This window comes from Sarcophilus harrisii, chromosome 2 (genome assembly GCF_902635505.1).
Source record: "Sarcophilus harrisii chromosome 2, mSarHar1.11, whole genome shotgun sequence".
In the NCBI taxonomy this organism is placed as follows: domain Eukaryota; kingdom Metazoa; phylum Chordata; class Mammalia; order Dasyuromorphia; family Dasyuridae; genus Sarcophilus; species Sarcophilus harrisii.
The window spans coordinates 510841314-510859533 of NC_045427.1; the positions used below are offsets into that span (position 1 = coordinate 510841314).

Here is an 18220-nt window from a genome sequence, read left to right on the forward strand (position 1 = left end):
CTCCAGTAGAATGGAAGTCCTTTGCCAATAGTGAGATTCTTATTCCCTGTATTTTTCTGTATTACCAGCATCTTGCACAGTACCCTGCATTTAGTAGGTCCTTAATAAATACAGATTGATCGATGATCTGAACTTGAGGATGCTGACTCTAAATCTAACATCAATTCACTTGTATAGTTCTGAACCTGTCTCCTGTTTTCTAAAATAAAGATAAGGATAATATTTGCACTACCTACCATCAGAGCTGTGATGAGGAAATTATAAATTGTAAAGGGTTTGATTTGATTGAGGTATGAATGGGATGGGATTACATCCTGTAAAACTGCAAAGGGCTTCTTATAAATGGGATCCATTATTATATTGTTCTTATCTTTTTTGATGGGGTTTAGATATAAAATGTCTGAGGACAAATATCTATGCTATAACTTTTATATTTATTGTTCTGTGGACTATTATAATGCCTGCTTTTTGCAGCTGAAAAAGAGGACTGGAATGTAAGCTCATCTTGTAGACTTGCCAAAAAGAAAACCTCTTTATTATCATCTTTATTGTTAATTATAACTAAGGACAAAGTGGAAAACCAAACAGTTAGTGGCCAAGTACAGGTGAACAATATTGTGCCAATCTTACTTTATCTGTGAGTTAAAAAAAAAAAAACCACAGTTTTAATGATCTCATTAGCATCTTTCAAGTAGACTAAGCTTTCCCCCACAATTTTGTTTATATTCTCTAAAACATCATTTCTTCTAGACAATTTTAAAGACAGACACAAACCTAAAATACATCTGGATTATTCCACCATCAACTCTAAATTATTTTATTTCTAATTACTGAGGGTCTAATATATAAGGTCATAGCATTATTGTGATAAGAAAACTCTTATTTTTGTCTTCTCTCTGTTCCCTCTTGCACAGGAAACAAGTATTGGAATTGGTTTTGGAATATCACAAAGCTCAAAAGCAAAATTCATGCTCTGAATTTCTTGTACTTTCATATCAGGACTAGATGCAGCTGGTCCCTTGTTTGAGGGGACATCCCCCAGTGAACGCCTATCACCAGATGATGCTGATTTTGTGGATGCTATTCACACATTCACCCAGGAGCACATGGGTCTGAGTGTGGGGATCAAACAGCCAGTAGCACATTATGACTTCTACCCCAATGGAGGCACCTTCCAGCCGGGTTGTCACTTCTTGCTCATGTACAAACACATCGCACAGCATGGCTTCCATGGTAAGAAAGGAAAGATTAGCCAAGAACTTTGACTAATTGAGATTCTTTCCTTAGCTCTTCTGGCAGTGGACTCCACAAAGGTTAAAAACCAACCCTCTATAAGCTACAAAATCACAGTAAAGCAGTGACATGAAAAGCTCTTTGCTTTGGTTTGAAAAAGACACAATTGTCTTTGCACAAGTCATGTGACCTTTCTGAAATGAATTTTTCTCATTGATAAAATGAAAGAGTTGGCACAAAATTATTTCTAAGGTCACTTCAAGTTCTATGCTTTAAAAAGCAGCGTAATAGTGTAGCAAAGTCAAATTAGGATAGAAATGGAAGCCATTAAACCATACATAAGGATCCCTGCAGGCTATATATTAACTTAAAAAACTACATATTAACATTATCTATGTTCTATTGCATTTTTATTTGTTTTTTTAAATATTTCCCAGTCACATTTTAGTCTGGTTTAGTCTATACTAGAAAGTGTTGTGGACCTCAAGGGGTCACATGTTTGACATGTCTAGTGTGGTAATTGGAATGCTAGACAGATTCAGGAAAACTTGGGTTAAATCCTACCTCAAAAACTTACTAGTTTTGTGACTCTAGACAAATCACTAGATGTCTGTTTCCTTATCTGTAAAACAGGAATAATAACAGAAATCTATTTCATAAGGTTATTGTAAGGATCAAAGGAAAACATATAATGCATGTCTATAAAAACACTTTGTAAACTTTAAAACACTACATAAATGCAAGCTATTATTATTATTTTAAAAGTGTTATCTAATTCTATCCTTAGAAAATATTATTTGTAAAATTGTCCAGTGAGGGCATTTTTCCCCTCTATTTTCTTCATCCCTATTTTTTGGTGAGTCCTAGAGTTGGTTGGATACAAAATGATGCAAGGCCTACTACTCTGTGAGATCACACTTTGCACTTTCTGATACATAGTTTTATACATTATAATTCAATTCAATTCAACAAATACTGATAAAGCTTCTACTGTTTGCAAAGTAAAGGACAGTCTTGATATAGTAGATAGAGAAGAATGGCCTTGGAATCCACAAGAGTCAAGTCCCACCTTGCACACAAATTTGCCCTGAACAAACCACTTAACTTCTCACAGAATTCCATAAAACCATAAAATTGCAGCTCTGCATTGATGAAGGAAAGGGAATTTCCTTACTAAGAATTCCTTATGTGAAAGAAATTCCAGATTTAATGTAAATATATATGTATATATGTATGTATACATATATGTGTATATACATAAATATATGTATATATATATATATATATCACATCATATATACCAAATTGTGTTTGTGAATATATATATATATATATACATAATACACACACTAAATTGTGTATATGTATATACATGCACAAACTGTAAAGACCTCAGTACTGTTCCCCCAATATTTTCCTGCTTGATCATTATCTAAGGGAGAAGATAAAATACTTTGCCTCCCATTTGTGTTAATATGGCCTATTAGGCTAGACCTTCACCTAGCCCCGTCATCTGACCAACATAGAAATGTGACTATAAGCTGGTCACTTCCACTCAAATCATGAAAACGTGAAGGAACTGGAAAAACTTCTTTGCTCCCATCACAAAAAAGCACTGATTAATCTGTTCTCTTCTTTAATCAGGAGATTCTATCAGTTTATAAAGCAGTAACCATAAAATATTTATTCTTTAAATATTTTAAATGTTATGACTCAAGTAAGAATGTTTGTCAATTTTATCTATTTGGCCTATTTCCATTTGACAACTAATCCATGTAAGGAGAAAGTTCTAAGGCCAATAGAAAAACAAAAGTCAACATAATTTTTTTTTTTTTTTTTTTTTTTTTTTTTTTTTTTTTTTTTGCTGAGGCAATTGGGGTTGTGACTTGCCCAGAGTCACACAGCTAGTCAACTTAATTTTTAAGACAAGTTAGAAAACAAAAAATAGTTAAAATTTTTAAACATGTAAAATACTAGTTTTAAAAACTAGTTGTGTGCCCCAGGCAAGTCACTTAACCCATGTTGCTTCAGGAAAAAAAAAAAAGGAAAAAAAATTAACTGCATTATGAAGTAAGACATTTTCTTTCTGAACTTAGCTCTATTTGTCAAATTTCTCCCATCCTAATAGACATGGATGGTTAATGGTCTGTTTGACTATATTTGAAGTTGTTATGTCCCCACAGTCACTGAAGGCAGAGCTAAAGGTACACTTGGATTCTGAGTCAACATTCTTAAGACAATACCCTCTCCCTTTCTAGCATACAACCAACAGGAACTGTATGCAATGGACAATTGTAACTAGCATTTTTCATGGCTCGGTCAAGCTTTACAACGTGTGCCCCAGAAAGGCAACATGCAAAGGACCTTCAAGTTAACTTAATTTGAGGGAGAGACACAGACAACTGGACACATAGTGGGATTATGGTCCTCAAAATGGTGGGGGAAGGGAGGGAAGGAAAGTAGAGGAAGCCCCGCAGCTGGAGAAGAGGAAGCCCTATTAAGGAGTAGTTTGCACTATTAATTATTTCTTGCTAACTAGGCTATTTCTATGGTACCAAGGAAATGTGATGTCTGTCCCTCCTAAATGTTGGTGCCCTGAGAAGAAAGCCCTGGTCACCCCACCCTAGTTGTTACCTGGTGGCAAACATCTTAACCGTACTGGCATGTTTCAGGGATCACAGAGACCGTGAAATGTGCCCATGAAAGAGCAGTCCACCTCTTCATCGATTCCATTGTTCACCACCACCTGCAGAGCACAGCCTACTGGTGCACTGACATGAATACCTTCAACAAGGGTTTGTGCCTTGATTGCAAGAAAGGTCGATGTAACACCCTGGGCTACTACATCAGGAAGCAGCGTCAACAGAAAAGCAAAAAACTCTTCTTGGTCACACAAGCACACCCCCCCTTCAAAGGTAAGTGTGAAGGCTCCAAATTAGCTGTGAGTCTCCTTCAAAGACAGAGAACCCGGGCCTCCTTTCCTTTCTGACTCAAGTCACAGGTTGTCCACCTTTTCCAAAGGTGTTAGTAATATTCAGGCAAAAGTGGTTGGAAATCCAATAGGTTGTTTAAATATCTTTTTGGGGAAGAGGGGGAAGAGGAGGTAAACTGATCTGTGTTTACCTTATAAATAAAACCTTTGCCTCAAAGCCCATTTGCATAAGATTTTTCTTATTGGTAGATATTAATTATTCAGTGCTTGGTGCCTGAGTTGGTGGGAAGAATGGCTAAAAGTTAGAAGAGATTCCAGTGTTGAGGGAGAAATGATACCATTCCAAACTCTCTTCAGATCCCTGAAGGGAGAGAGAAACTAGAAAGAAGACAATGTGATCACCATGTCAGCTCTTCTACAGATCAGCTTCTCCAGAATGTCTCTCCCTTCAGGGATCTGAAGAGAGTCTCTCATAGCTGGAAGCAAGAACAGTATCTCTTTTCTCACCATCTTTCACCAACTGTGCTTCTCACAAAGGCACTGAACATTAAATAATCAGTATCTACCAGTGAGAAGAGTTTCAAATAAATGGGCATAGAGGCAGGGTCGTATACAAATACTACATGCAGATGTACAGTGGAAAGTACATAAAAGAATAAGGATCAAAAAATGTGAAATCTAATTCCAGTTCTACAACTAATTCATTGTCAACCCACACAAGTCATTCCATTTCTCCCACTAAGGTTTTTCTGTATAATGGAGGGATTAGGCAAAAATCATCTCTAAACTCCTCTCTAGCTCTAATGATCTTTGTTGTGAGGAAAGCAATTTATAAACCTTAAGGAATTTTATGTTAATTACATAAGCTATATAAACTATAACTACATAAGTTATTTAACTTATGTCTATATAAACTTATAACTACATAAGTTGTTAGTAGTTTAAGCATCCCAATTCTAAAATAACATATTCTAGTCAGTAAAATTTTTATGGAATCATTTGCTTCCCCTCCCCCCCCACCCAACCTCCAGCTTAACACATTCAGGCTCCCAGCCAAGAGCTAAGAAAAAGCCCCAATAACTCCTAGAACAAATCATGTGAGCCAACTTCTTTTTTATCAAAAAAGAAGAAAACTTTGTTCTCCTAACCAAACTTCCCCCAAGGGTTTAATCAGCTGATTCTGCCAGATATCATTATCTAAATGAGATGGTTCCAACCTTATTCTTCAAATGTTCTTCAGCTGAGTACTTACTCTAGGGTAACATACTCAATTCTGGTCCCTCTCTGGGTTGAAGAGGAAGAGCTGTAACATAACCTTGGACTAACACCAGAAGGGAAAGAAAGTAGGAGGAATATGGTACTTACATGTAGGTTGAAATCTTACAGGATGAATAATCCTACATCTGTTTGCATCAACATTTCTGCTTTACGCACAGATCTAGTCAAGCTCACATCTTATTGCGTTGCTGACATTTTTAGATAACTTTATCAGTGGTAGGCATGGAGAATTGCATGATGATGGGAAAGGTTACAAATACCAAGTAAATTACTTTTTAAACAAAGGATTCCTTTACCTGCCTGAACTTTAACTTCCTCTCCTGATTCCATCAAGAAGCTAAGCAATTCAAGTAATCACCGCAGTGCATTATGGGCATAAAATTTCAGTGTCTCCAGAGTGCCAGACAGGGAGAGGCAGCTTTACAAAGCAAGGCCATCCCCTATCCTGGAGTATCTATTTCTTAAGCATTTCATGATAAAATTTATAGTCTATGAACTGTCCAACCTGCCAGCAAATGGTGAAAAAAAAAAAAAAAAAAAAGAAACGATGTAGACAAAAATGGAGAGGAAAGAGAATATATTTTTTAAAAGATCCAAAACATTTTTTAAAAATATTTTTGTGATTGGGATAATGCAGTAATAGTAGAAGATCACCAGACTTGCAGCCTTAAGAATTAGGTTTGAGCCTCAGCTCTCCCATTTATAAACTATATGATTTGAAAAGATCACTTAATCCCCCTGTACCTCAGTTTCTTCATCTAATGAAATAGGTGTAATAATACTTTATATTACCTACCTCACAGGATTGTTGTCAAATGAAAGGCATGTGAAAGGATGTGTTGCAGACAGACCTGGTGAATCACAAACAGAATCATGGTTCTCCCTGTTGCTTTCCTATCTTTAAAAAAAAATGAAAAAGATATTATGCTTAAGGCATGTCACCTGTTCTGCTTTTGATAAAGATAGAGCTCTATAAAATGTCTGGATAGAGTAATTTCTCCAATAATAAAATTATTATTCAATTGTTGTAGATTTTTTTAAATTGTTAGTATTTGGAAGTATATTTTGAAAGTTTCCTAAAGAAGGCTCGAGGTCAGAGGCAAATAAAGTGGAAGATGGTGGACAACTGGGAGAATATCTTAGTATAATATCTAAGTTCTTCCTTGCTTCTTACATGGTTACCACCTTAGACCAGCTCCTCTTTAATTTCTACTTGGACAATTGCAATAGTCTCCTAATTGCTATCCTCCAGTCCCTCCCTTCTCCAATCCATTATCTACATAGCTGCCAAAATTATATTCCTAAAGCACAAATCTGACTTACTCAATAAATTTCATTGATTCTGTTAGCTCTAGGATTAAATACAAATGTCCTCATAAGGCAGGTAAAGGCCTTCACAACTTGGTTCCAATCTATAATAGTCAAAATGGCCTCCTTGAGATTCTTCACACATGACATTCCAGCTCATATCTCATTGTCTATGATCTCAATTTTCCCAATGTCTATGACACGTTTCCTCTTTCCTCTCATTCTCTGCAATTGTTATTGCATCCCTGACTTTTGCCAAAGCTGAGCTCAAACCTTACCTCTTCCATGAGGATTTTCCTAAACTACACAATTATTAATGTTTCCTCCTCAAAAAAAAATTACATTTATTGCTTCCATCCTCGATGGAATCAGAAGACAAAGTTAAATAATGCATATTTACATTACAAGTTTGCATATTACATAGATAAAGAATAGGAAGACAGGAAGACCTGATCTTAAGTCTCATCTTTAACTCTTAAAGGCTGTGTGACTGGACAAGTTACTTAGCTTCTCAGGATTCCAAGACTATAAGTTATAGAGAAGATGCTGACTGGTACTGGAAGAGGGAAGTTTCCTCATCCTGTAATTAACCTTTTATCAATAAAATCACAGGGTCAATACCTATCCATATATATTTTGTCTGGACTTATATTCTTTTTGGGGAAACAGCATGAACCCATAAGTTCCCTGACAATAAGATCTATCTCATTTTTGTCTTCTCTTTTCCAGTGTTTAGGACATTGCCTTCTCGTTAGGATGGGAAGTAGAATTAATCCTTCCTTCATCCTTCATCCCTTTCACTAGATTGTGGGGCCATAGGTCAACATCAAGCTAGCCATCAGTAATCAGTGTATAATTACCAATTATATTGACAGCCCACTCATCCAGTGATCTGAGTGGAAAGAAGCAAAGAGGGGATAAGTAGGACCTAATGTCGTAAAACTTATTAGGGGAAATTGGCTCAAGAGAGATGACAACAGATGTGATTTCATTGAGAAGAAAGAGAGGGAACTACCCTAAGAGACTGAGATGGACCTTATACTCTTTCCATGTATCCCATAACTATTTCTAGACTTTGTGAATAGAAAATTCCTGTAAGTACAAACATAAAATTTTCAATCTTCTCATTATCTCACAGCACATGTTTAGTAGCCATGTTTAACCCAGCTTCACAAATGTCTAAACTTAGTAAGTACATCTCAAAGTGAGCTAAGCATATTACGTCTAACTTCCCTTTAAGATGCTTTTAGGACAACCCCATTTCTACTGATTCTGAGGCTTCAGTATGACATGGAGATTGTCTTGTTTTAACAAGAGAATGCAGTCTCTGACCAGTGACACCAAATTGAAAAGACTAGAGTACTGAGCTGGTGGTAGATATACTGTCTGAAGATCAGTCTAGCTAAGAAAACATTCATCATCAGAAGGTGATAAAAATTTTGGCCATTGAGACCTATTAAATAGACAAAAATACAAAATGTTTTTCTATCTTGCATGATTCCTTATATTTCCAAAATGTCCATTTCAGAAACCTACTTCCAAACTGACTCCAACCCTTTGATTACTATGTTTCACATCTTATTTAAACTATTCTGAAGCTACCTTACTATTAACTAGCCCAGAGTTTTTCTTCTTGGTGATAAAGATAATATGAATAACTTTGTCAAATATATAATTGGAGTCTAGATAAATTCTATCTAACTTAACAACTCTATCAAAAAAAAAAATAAGGAAGCCAATCTAACATGATCACTTCTTAATAAACTATACCAGCTATTAGTAATCACTGCCTTCTTTTCTAAGTATTCTTAAACCATCCCTTTACTAATGTATCCTATATTTTTTTCCAAGAATCTAAGTCAAAATAAAAGGCAAAAAAAGGCCTAGAGTTTGAACAATCAATCCTTTATTCCTTTTTTTAGAAAATCAAAACCTTTGCCATTTTCGATTTTTGTTGTATCTCTCCTATTCTCCAAGATATGAACTGTGGTACAAAAATCATAATTCCTTAATTATAATTCCATAATTCCATAATTCCTAGGCTGTAATTTTTCATGACCTGATGACTCTAAGTTCATCAGTTTAAAATGAGCTCTTCTTTTACCTTCAGTCTTAAGTCTTTTCTAACCATTTTGGTATGCTACCTAGAACAAAGATCCTTCTCCTTAGAAAAGAGAAAAATAAAAAGAATTAAGCAGTTTTGCTTTTTCACAGTAATCCATTGATCTCAATATTAGTGGTAGTAATAGCCCTTTTAAAAATTCTCCTCTTGCCCCCAACACAGATTTATTTGTTTTTTTCAACATTTCCCCCCTTAATTTTGCTAGTAGCTCATTCAGTCCACTCTAGACTTTAGCATTCTTGACACTAGCTGCTAGACCATAATTTTGCTTTTTTTTTTTTCCACAGCCTGCCTTGATCCCACTTCTTTTTTTTTTTTTTTTTTTTAAATCTGAGTTGTTCAATGAATTCCCTAGACTTATCTCAGTCCCTTAAGGTAACTCCCCCTCTTTCTTCTCAATGAAATCACATCTGTTTGTATTTTCAGAATTTCATTCTTGAGAACATATATGTCTTGAGTCAATGTCTCCTGACAAGTTTTAAGATATTAGATCCTATTTATCCCCTCTTTAAATCTTTGGGAAAATTTTCCCCCCAAAATTTTAACGCACGTTAAATTATGTCTGTTTTTTTTTTCTTTCCTTTTTCATGAATTTCAAGACTGAATGGTCATTTCCTTTCATGACTTACATATCTCTTTCAATAACCAGTTCATCTTTGTTTAATAATACATTCTAGAATTTTGCTAATCAAAATCAAGTTTACAGATCTACATCTTACAGAATTTACCCTATTTTCTTTCTCAGAAATGGGGATACATGCCCTTCTCCTGTTCAGTACTTTTCTCACTCTTCACAGTCTTTCAGAAATCACTGACAATGACTCAGCAATCACAACCCTTTGAATACTGTAGGATGTGTTGCAGACAGACCTGGTGAATCATAAACAGAATCATGATTCTCCCTGTTGCTTTCCTATCTTAAAAAAAAAAAAAAGAAAGAAAAACAAATTACGCTTAAGGCAAGTCATTTGTTCTGCTTTTGATAAAGATAGAGCTTTACAAAGTGTCTGGATAGAGTAATTTCTCCAATCACTACCATGTAACACTTCCATATCATTCATTTATTCATTTGTTCAACAAGTACTTCCTCACTATGTTAAAGCCACTTCACTTCATTGGAGAAATAAAGACAATCCATAACCTCAAGTAGTTTACATTCTAGTGGAGAGAAACAATCCATATACAGATAAATAAATACAAAATATAGACAAAGACCCTAAAAAATTAGTTGATTGGGGTAGTATTTTACATAAATTCTACGAAGCATTTGCTGAGTGGCACCTCAAAGGAAGGTAGGAATTCTAAAATAGGTGGAGGTAAAAAGATAAAAAAAAAAATACATCATAGGTCTATGTTTTGCTTCTTGAAATGTTGCCTAAATCCTTTGTCCTCATTATACACTAATGATTTTCTTTACATATATTTTGTATTTACTTATCTCTCTATATATGGTAACCTATTATTGTCTTTATATCCTAAGTACTTAAAGTTAAGTTCCTTGCACACTGTAGACATTTTATAGGTACTAGTTGAATTGACATTAAAATGGTGTGACTGCTTCTGTTTTTCTTTACACCAATCCTTATCTAAGTAGTTTCTGCCACGTTTCCCATATTTGGTATCTGGATTTCCCCACAAGAATATAACTTCTTTAAAAAGTGTTACTTTACTCTTTTTATGTTTTCTGCTCCTTTTGAACAATCTTCCAAAATCATAACCCTGGCATGAATCTCATCCCATCAAAATTCAATGATACCTGTGAGATCAAATGCACTTCTTTTGAATTAAGATCTGAAGCATGCCCCACAAAAGAGACTATGGGTTTACAGGCAAATTTACATATGTAGTGTTCATAATAAAAGTACCATAGGAAGCAGCATAGTAAAAGAAGATAAGTTTGAGTTAGTTAGAGGACTAGGATTCAAATCCTTCCTTCGCCATACTGGATAAATGGCTTATCCTTTCTAGGTGTTGAGTCTTCACCTGTAAAATGAAGGAGTTGGACTAGCCTGTAATGTCTTTTCTGGAATGAAGTCTATAATACAATCTCCAGTTGACACTTTTTACTATCTAGACTTTATTATTTGCATATACAAATATTTGATTCAATGCATTTTCCCTCACTGCCTTTCTTCTTGGATATTGTCTCATATGAATTACTGATTTTAATCATCTGTTATTCTCCATATTTTCTTATTCTTTTTTTACCTTCTATGCTATTTGGCTTGATGGATAGATTAGGCAGTTTCCTCCTTTCCTTTTTCAATTTAGAGCCAATTTAGAATCAGAATTCTGATCAGATTCCATTTAAATGTGTATTTGGCTTTCACTACTAGGTACACTCCGTCCTTTGGTAAGAAAATAAAATTCCAATATTTTAAGTTATGTTGCAGAAATTCAAATCCCATTCTTGGTCACCAACAAATTAGCTATTTGTTTACTTCCTAAGTCTAACTTTTTATTCAGAACCTCCTACCTTTAATAAGTAGCAATGATTTTTTTAATTCCATATTCCTTCCCAAAGACCTTTATTTCTTGCCCAGAGTTTCATAATCCTCAGCTATGGTTTATATTTTTAATATGTCACTATTATTTATTTCTCTGTGAATCACAAGGAATGGTGATCTTCAACTTTGAAAAGTCTTGGGAAGATTTCTGTCACATAAAACCCCATTAAGACAGTACATCTCTTTATTATTATATCAGTTTGATGACTAGTTGCTTTAGCACTCCTCTGTAGGAATTTATCAATCAATTCTTCATTTACTTTTCTTCTGATCAGCACTGGAAGACTTTTTTTGATGAGATCTTTTGACCATTCGTTACAGTATCAGAAGCTGATTCTTCTTGAGAAGATGCAACAGTTCTTTCCCTCCCCCCAATTCCTTTGTGAGGAAAACTTTATTCCAATTTCTAAGCTTGAAATGTTCAGTAGTCCTTCTTCCTCTTTCTCTGTACCACATTTTTCTATTCTCCAAACTTCTGACCCTCTATCTCCTTAGTTCCCTTTTCTTCTTTGCCTTTTTCTTAAAGATTTCACATATTTATTCTCCCCTACAATAAGCAGATGAGAGATACATTTATCCTTTTTGTTTCCTCTAAGACAGAAACTAGCTTACACTTTGTAAATAAATAATTGCTATTGGAAGAAACAGAAACAATGCACACTCCCTTCAGGCTGTTACAAAATCCCCTTTGCTTTCTGTACTCCCTGGAATTGAGAACCTTGGATTTCTCTGATTCCTATGGGTAGCTCCCTTGTCTAACCTGCAGAGCAGCAGTCTTCCTGGGTGCCATGTCTATTTACTGCAGTAGAGGCTGAATAAGAGGGAACTCTTGAGTGAAACTAAAGTTATTTATGGCAGGCTTCTTACTTTCTCCCCCAGATATAATGATCAACTGCCTTGATTAGCAATTAGCACTTTCTTTCTACCTTGTAACAGAATCAGAAATGCTCTGTCTTTTAAATAGGAATTTATTACTAGCAAGGAAGGCCCTTTCCCTCAATATAATTACCTACATTGCTACTCCTCTTGCCACTAACATTGATTCTTCTTGTGTTTCTCTAATCACTTCAATCCTTGTCTTAATTTAAGGCTTAATTTACTTATACTTGGTAATTTCAATGCAAAGATGAGCACAGGAGATTATCAAAATGACATTGAAGAATACAGTATGGAGTGAAGAAATGAAAAAATAAAAAAGCTTGTAACCATATACTGTACATGAAAAGTGTTTTTCAAAAGAAGAGAGTTATAGAGTACTGACATTACCAGCACTAATTAATATTTTTTAAATTAAATCAGTGATATCAAAATGGACAGGAGATGTCTATTTTCCAACGTGGGAGATATTTTAGAATCTGGATTTTCAGAATCATCAGTCATTGATTAAAACAAATGTCAAAATGAAAAATCAAATTAGGAGGATAAAAATAAGAAGACCCTTTGTAACAACAGCAGCTCCAACATGATCTACCTAAATATAAATCATCTACTCCATGAATAACAAAAGTAAAGATTTTGATTCCATTGCTATTTCATAGAAATATTATTGAATGCCATAGCCAAGTGACTAAAAACCTAGTACTACCTCAGCCAGAAAATCCCTGCCAAACAGAAAAACAATACAGTGAAGATAACCAGCACATGCCTATTCATAAAACCTATGGGAAAGAAATACAGAAAATTATAAATAGTTCACCTCACAAAATAACAAAACTCAGTCAAGAGGAAAATGAACTCACAGAGAACTTGGCATAATATTCACAAAAGTTAAATTATCCTAAGAGCATCAATAGGAAACACTGGAATGAGTAGAACAAATAGATATGAAATAGGACAGATGTGCTGTTGTTTCTATAGCCATCTATTTTACAGGCAGACCACATCTAGGGTCAACCATTTATCCTTCTAAGGAAATAGCAATGGTACTTAAGAAGATGAAGCTGGTAAAGGTAGCTAGACCTGAATTACATACAGACAAATTTTTATTGAAGGAAAAATCATTTTAAAGATATACAAGGATTGATTTCCAAAACATGTCAAACTAGAAGAGATTTTCAAAAAATGGAAAAATCATAAATAGTAATTTTTACCAAAAAAAAGAAAAAAAAACTTGTAGCTATTGAACCCATACATCGTTCTTTTTCATCACCACAAAATATTGATAAAATACCATACATGAAGTGTGTCTCCAATGGGGGAAATAGGCATATTATAAACAATATTCCGCATACCAGACTGATAAATATAAACAATATAAAATCCCACTATATTCTTTATTAATTTCAAAATTATTATCTGATTCAGTTATCAACAAATGTAGCAATAAAGCTTCTTCTTAAACTTGGTGTTTTCTGCCTTGATAACTCATACAAGATTCTATAACACTTAAAACCACAAAAACTAATTATGATAAGTTTGATAGTTCAATGCAGCCTTGAGTTTCAATATTTAAAAAGGCAAAAAAAAAACAAACAAACAAAAAAAAAAACCAGTAGGACTATTTGGATGTCTAAAGTATGTGCCACTGTCATGAAGAATTTTGTGCAAGTCCAGATAAAAGGATTCCCTATTGATAGTAAGGGAGTAAACATGTTTCATGAATGATGTTTGCAGCACAAAGCACTAGAATGCTAAAGAACTTCCTCAATGAGATCCAATGCCATACAAAAGAAAATCTAGACAGCTACATGGAAAAACAAAATGAATGAAAAACACAAATTACCCAGATTATAACTTGAGGTTGGAAAAAAAAAAAAACCCAAATCTTATCCCTTACTTTCAAAGATATATAAAGTGTCAAAAGTTATCAGCATTAATACTCACTAGTTTGTCCATTTATCTAGAATATTATCGAATATTTACATTGGACAGGTACAAAACAAATAATGAGCTATAACCAGAATTTAAAAGAAAGACATTAGATTGGAATTTGGGAAAAACTGCAGTATTTTAAGTGGTTTAGGGTATATGATACACCCAAAAGTCTTTTTTTAAAAATTTGAAACCCATATTCCCAATGAATAGAGAATGCTGAACAAATTTTAATATAAGGAGATAGAATATTATTGGTCTAAAAAGAACAATAAATATAAACCATACTGATAAACATAGAAAATCTTTTATGAAATAATACTCAATGAACAATACTCAGTGTACATGTGTAAAACAATGTAAATAAAGCTAACAAGAAAAGACAATAAAACACAAGTCAAATATGATGAACAATGTTGGTATCAGACTATTAAATTTTTTTTTTACTTTCCTTTTTTTTTTTTTTTAATTTAATAGCCTTTTATTTACAGGTAATATGTATGGGTAACTTTACAGCACTGATAATTGCCAAACCTCTTGTTCCAATTTTTCCCCTCCTTCCCCCCCCCAAGATGGCAGGATGACCACAGACTATTAAAATTAAAATGCACATCTTTACTTTCTGTTATTATTAGTAAACTATAAAAGTGCAATGTGACATCAGCTGCATTTACTCTAGTGCTTTTATTAAACTATTATTTTATTAGGAGAAATTATTTAATTAACAGTGTTTTAAAGTTTACAGAGTGCATTAAATATGTCATTCATTTTATTCTCACAATAATCTTATAGAATATATGCTATTATCCCCATTTTATAGATGAGGAAACTGAAGCAAATAGAATAACACAGGGTTATACAGCTAGTAATTGTCTGGAAATGGAATTGAACTTGGGTCTTTTTGACTCCAGGTTCAGCCCTCAATTCACACCACTACTTAACTGCTTATAGAATGTTCTTTATGAAGAGAGAAATTATTGGGAAGCATCCTTTTGCCCTTTCCCCCAAAATAAAAAAGTATCAATTTTTAATAAATAATTTTTATAACTAATACATTAAAAAGTCCTTTATTGGTAATCTCCACTGTGAGACATTTTTTATAAATCCTAAAAATAACAGTACACTAATAAATCATTTTTATTGACATATTTTGGGGTTTTTTACATCAGTACGTTTTCTCCAATGTCTCTCCCAGAGAGTTACACCATACAACAAATGATAATTTTTTTAAAAATCAGCAAATTTAATCAATATATTAAAAAAGTCTAAAAATTTGTACAGTGTATCACAACTGTGGCTCTCTCACTTCCTCAAAGGGGTGTGATATGGGGGTATCCATGGGGGCTTTTTCGTAAGCTCTTTGAAAGCAAGAATCTTTTGCCTTTTTTCTATCTCCAGCATTTAGAACACTTAATAAACACTGACTGATTCTTAAAGTCCATATTTTTAACAGTAATTCCCCCAGCAGTGGGATAGCCCTGTGAATTTTGGAACAAAATAATTACAGAAGAGTTAAAATTGCAAGTGGCCCAAAGGACAAAGGAAAGCTCTATGATAGGTATAAGTAAGCTGTGGTATATTATTAACAACAGGATACATGTAAAGAAATAGTGAAAAAAGGTCACTGAGGATGTGTCTGATCAAAAAAACTATCAGAGGGGAAACCTTAAAAATGTTAAAGGAATCAAAGAAAAATCTCTAAGATTCTAGAAATATCCTCCTTTCCCTATAGAAAGAGATGAATAAAAATCAGATGAGATGAAAAACTGTGTAGGGATTCCAATCTACAGGCCTTGAAAAAATGTTTTTTTGCCTCAGAATCAACTTAGCAAACAAGTGTGGAAAATTTATAGTCTACATTTGTAACATCATTTTAATTATCAATCCATCCACTCTAAGTAGATACTCAGGAAACAAATAGGTGAAATTAGTATTCCTTACCACTTGTCTACGTATATCATTATTTTTTCCATAGCAATTGTGTAAGGGACTATTTACAAGACTGAATTAACTATAATTGTTTCTTCTTGAGATTCTTAGCCACAATCTGCCACTGATCCCCTGCAATGTTTCATCATCAGTTAGCATTGATGAGAAAGCACCTGCATCAGGTTCTGTGAGGAATTTTGTACACAGAAGAGAATTCACTGCCCCGGACTCCTGAAGTACACAAATCTCATATCTCCAACTAGGTTTATAATTCTTGGCCATCACTTTCTTTTTTTAATTTTTGACCATCACTTTCCAAAGTCATCATAATTAAATTCTTTCCCTTTATAACTTCAAATTCGCTAATTCATCCCCACCCATTCGCAGTTACACCCATTTTAAATGTCCTTTAAAAGGTCCCTTGAGAGGTACTTTTCTAGGCAAAAGCATCTCATTTCTTCAAGAGCCCAATTTAAGCTTTCAATTTCTAGGCAAAGATGTAACCCAACACAATTCCAGCATTTTCTTCCACACCCAAGAGCTCTTGTTTTCATTCAAAGAAAGTGAAGGAATGAGGGAGAAATGATTCTCACATTCTTACCTGAATCCAAGAAACTTATATCGTTTAGAATAGTTAGCTGCCTCCAAAACGCCTCAAGATAGAGCCTGTAATACCAGTGAGAAATCTTTTAAAACTGAATTATCAGAGGGCAGGAAGAAAGTGTGGAATGAAAACTATTACCTATCTTTAAATGTCTAATTGATTTCAGTCTAACTTAGGAATAGACACCTTAGCTCACAAACATTTTGAAAAACATATTGAAGATGACAGAAAATGCTATACACTGGATAACTTGGTAATAGTAATTCCTCACATTTACATCTCATGTTTAAGTTTTACAAAGCACTTTTTTTGAGACCAATTTTCTCTCTTGCTCAGGCCAGAAGTGCAGTGGCCAGTCGTGAACTGATTTCACTATTCACTGGGACAAAAACTTTGACCTGCCTACTGTGTTGGCAGCCTGGTGACCTCTCATTCTTGGGTCTCACTATACTAGTGCCAAACTTAGCGTGGACACCTGATTATCTTAGCTCATCTAAACTACAGTTTAGAATTCCAGAGCCCAAATGAAGTGCCAACCTTAGTCTCAACAGTAGTAGGGATTACAGCTAGAAACCACCATGCCAGAAGTAGCTGGGTAGTACAATGGACAGGGGTCTCTGTCCAGAGTAAGGAATATTTGAATTGAAATACAGCTTCTAAAATACTCTAAAATACTAAAATAGTTGTGTGACCCTAGATAAGTCACTTAATAACCAGTTTACTTCAGTTTTCTCAATTGTAAAACAAACATAACAATAGCACACAGGACCAATAATTGTAAAATGCTTAGTATCCTGGCATGTAGCTGGCCCTTGAGAAATGCTTGTTTGCTTTCTCTCTTCCTACTGTAAAGTGCTTTTTCATAATGCTCTGAGATAGTTCATTTTACAGATGGGAAAACAGAAGGTTAAGAAGGGTAAGTGAATTAATGATTAATTACTTAGAGGTAATAAGTGGTATATCTGGGATGTCATTCATATTTTCTAACTCCAAGATTAGAGCTCTTTACACTATAAAATACTATCTCCCTTTTACTGAGTGTCTTTACAAAGTCTATTAAGGCATGACCAGAATTTTCCACATCAGGAAAAGTAATTTCATAAGCATGAAATTAGATGCATGCATCAGAATTCTCCATCCAAGGCAGGTTTATGAGTTAAATATATTTCCTGTTGGTAAATAGAGAAATCTTCAATGGCATATTTAGGGACAAGTGCTCAGGAGACAGGTGGTATTTAGTCAGGGTTGCCTTCTATCTCTGTCCTTTCCAAACTTGGAGTTTCAGAAAATCTTCCCTTCCTCTGCTTTTGTCTTTCTAAAATGAAACATATTAATCTTCTTAGTCTGATTTCTGAATGGCTGTTTATAAGACTGAATCACCTTCACAAGTACAAAATGGATAGGGTATCAGGTAGACAACATTTTCCTTAGAAAAGTTCTAGGGAAATTAGTGGATTGCAAGTACATCATCATAAATCAACAACATATTATGGTGG

The 18220-nt window shown here is 34.3% G+C and overlaps 1 protein-coding gene across 1 annotated transcript in view; it reads left to right on the forward strand.

The window, feature by feature from the left end:
- The window catches only part of LIPC (lipase C, hepatic type), a 50460-nt gene that overhangs the window by 8288 nt on the left and 23952 nt on the right, over window positions 1–18220 (forward strand). Inside the window, exons 3-4 of the mRNA XM_031955274.1 lie at window positions 1000–1233; window positions 3906–4148. Coding sequence (XP_031811134.1) covers window positions 1000–1233; window positions 3906–4148 — 477 coding nt within the window. The remainder of the gene's footprint in view (window positions 1–999; window positions 1234–3905; window positions 4149–18220) is intronic.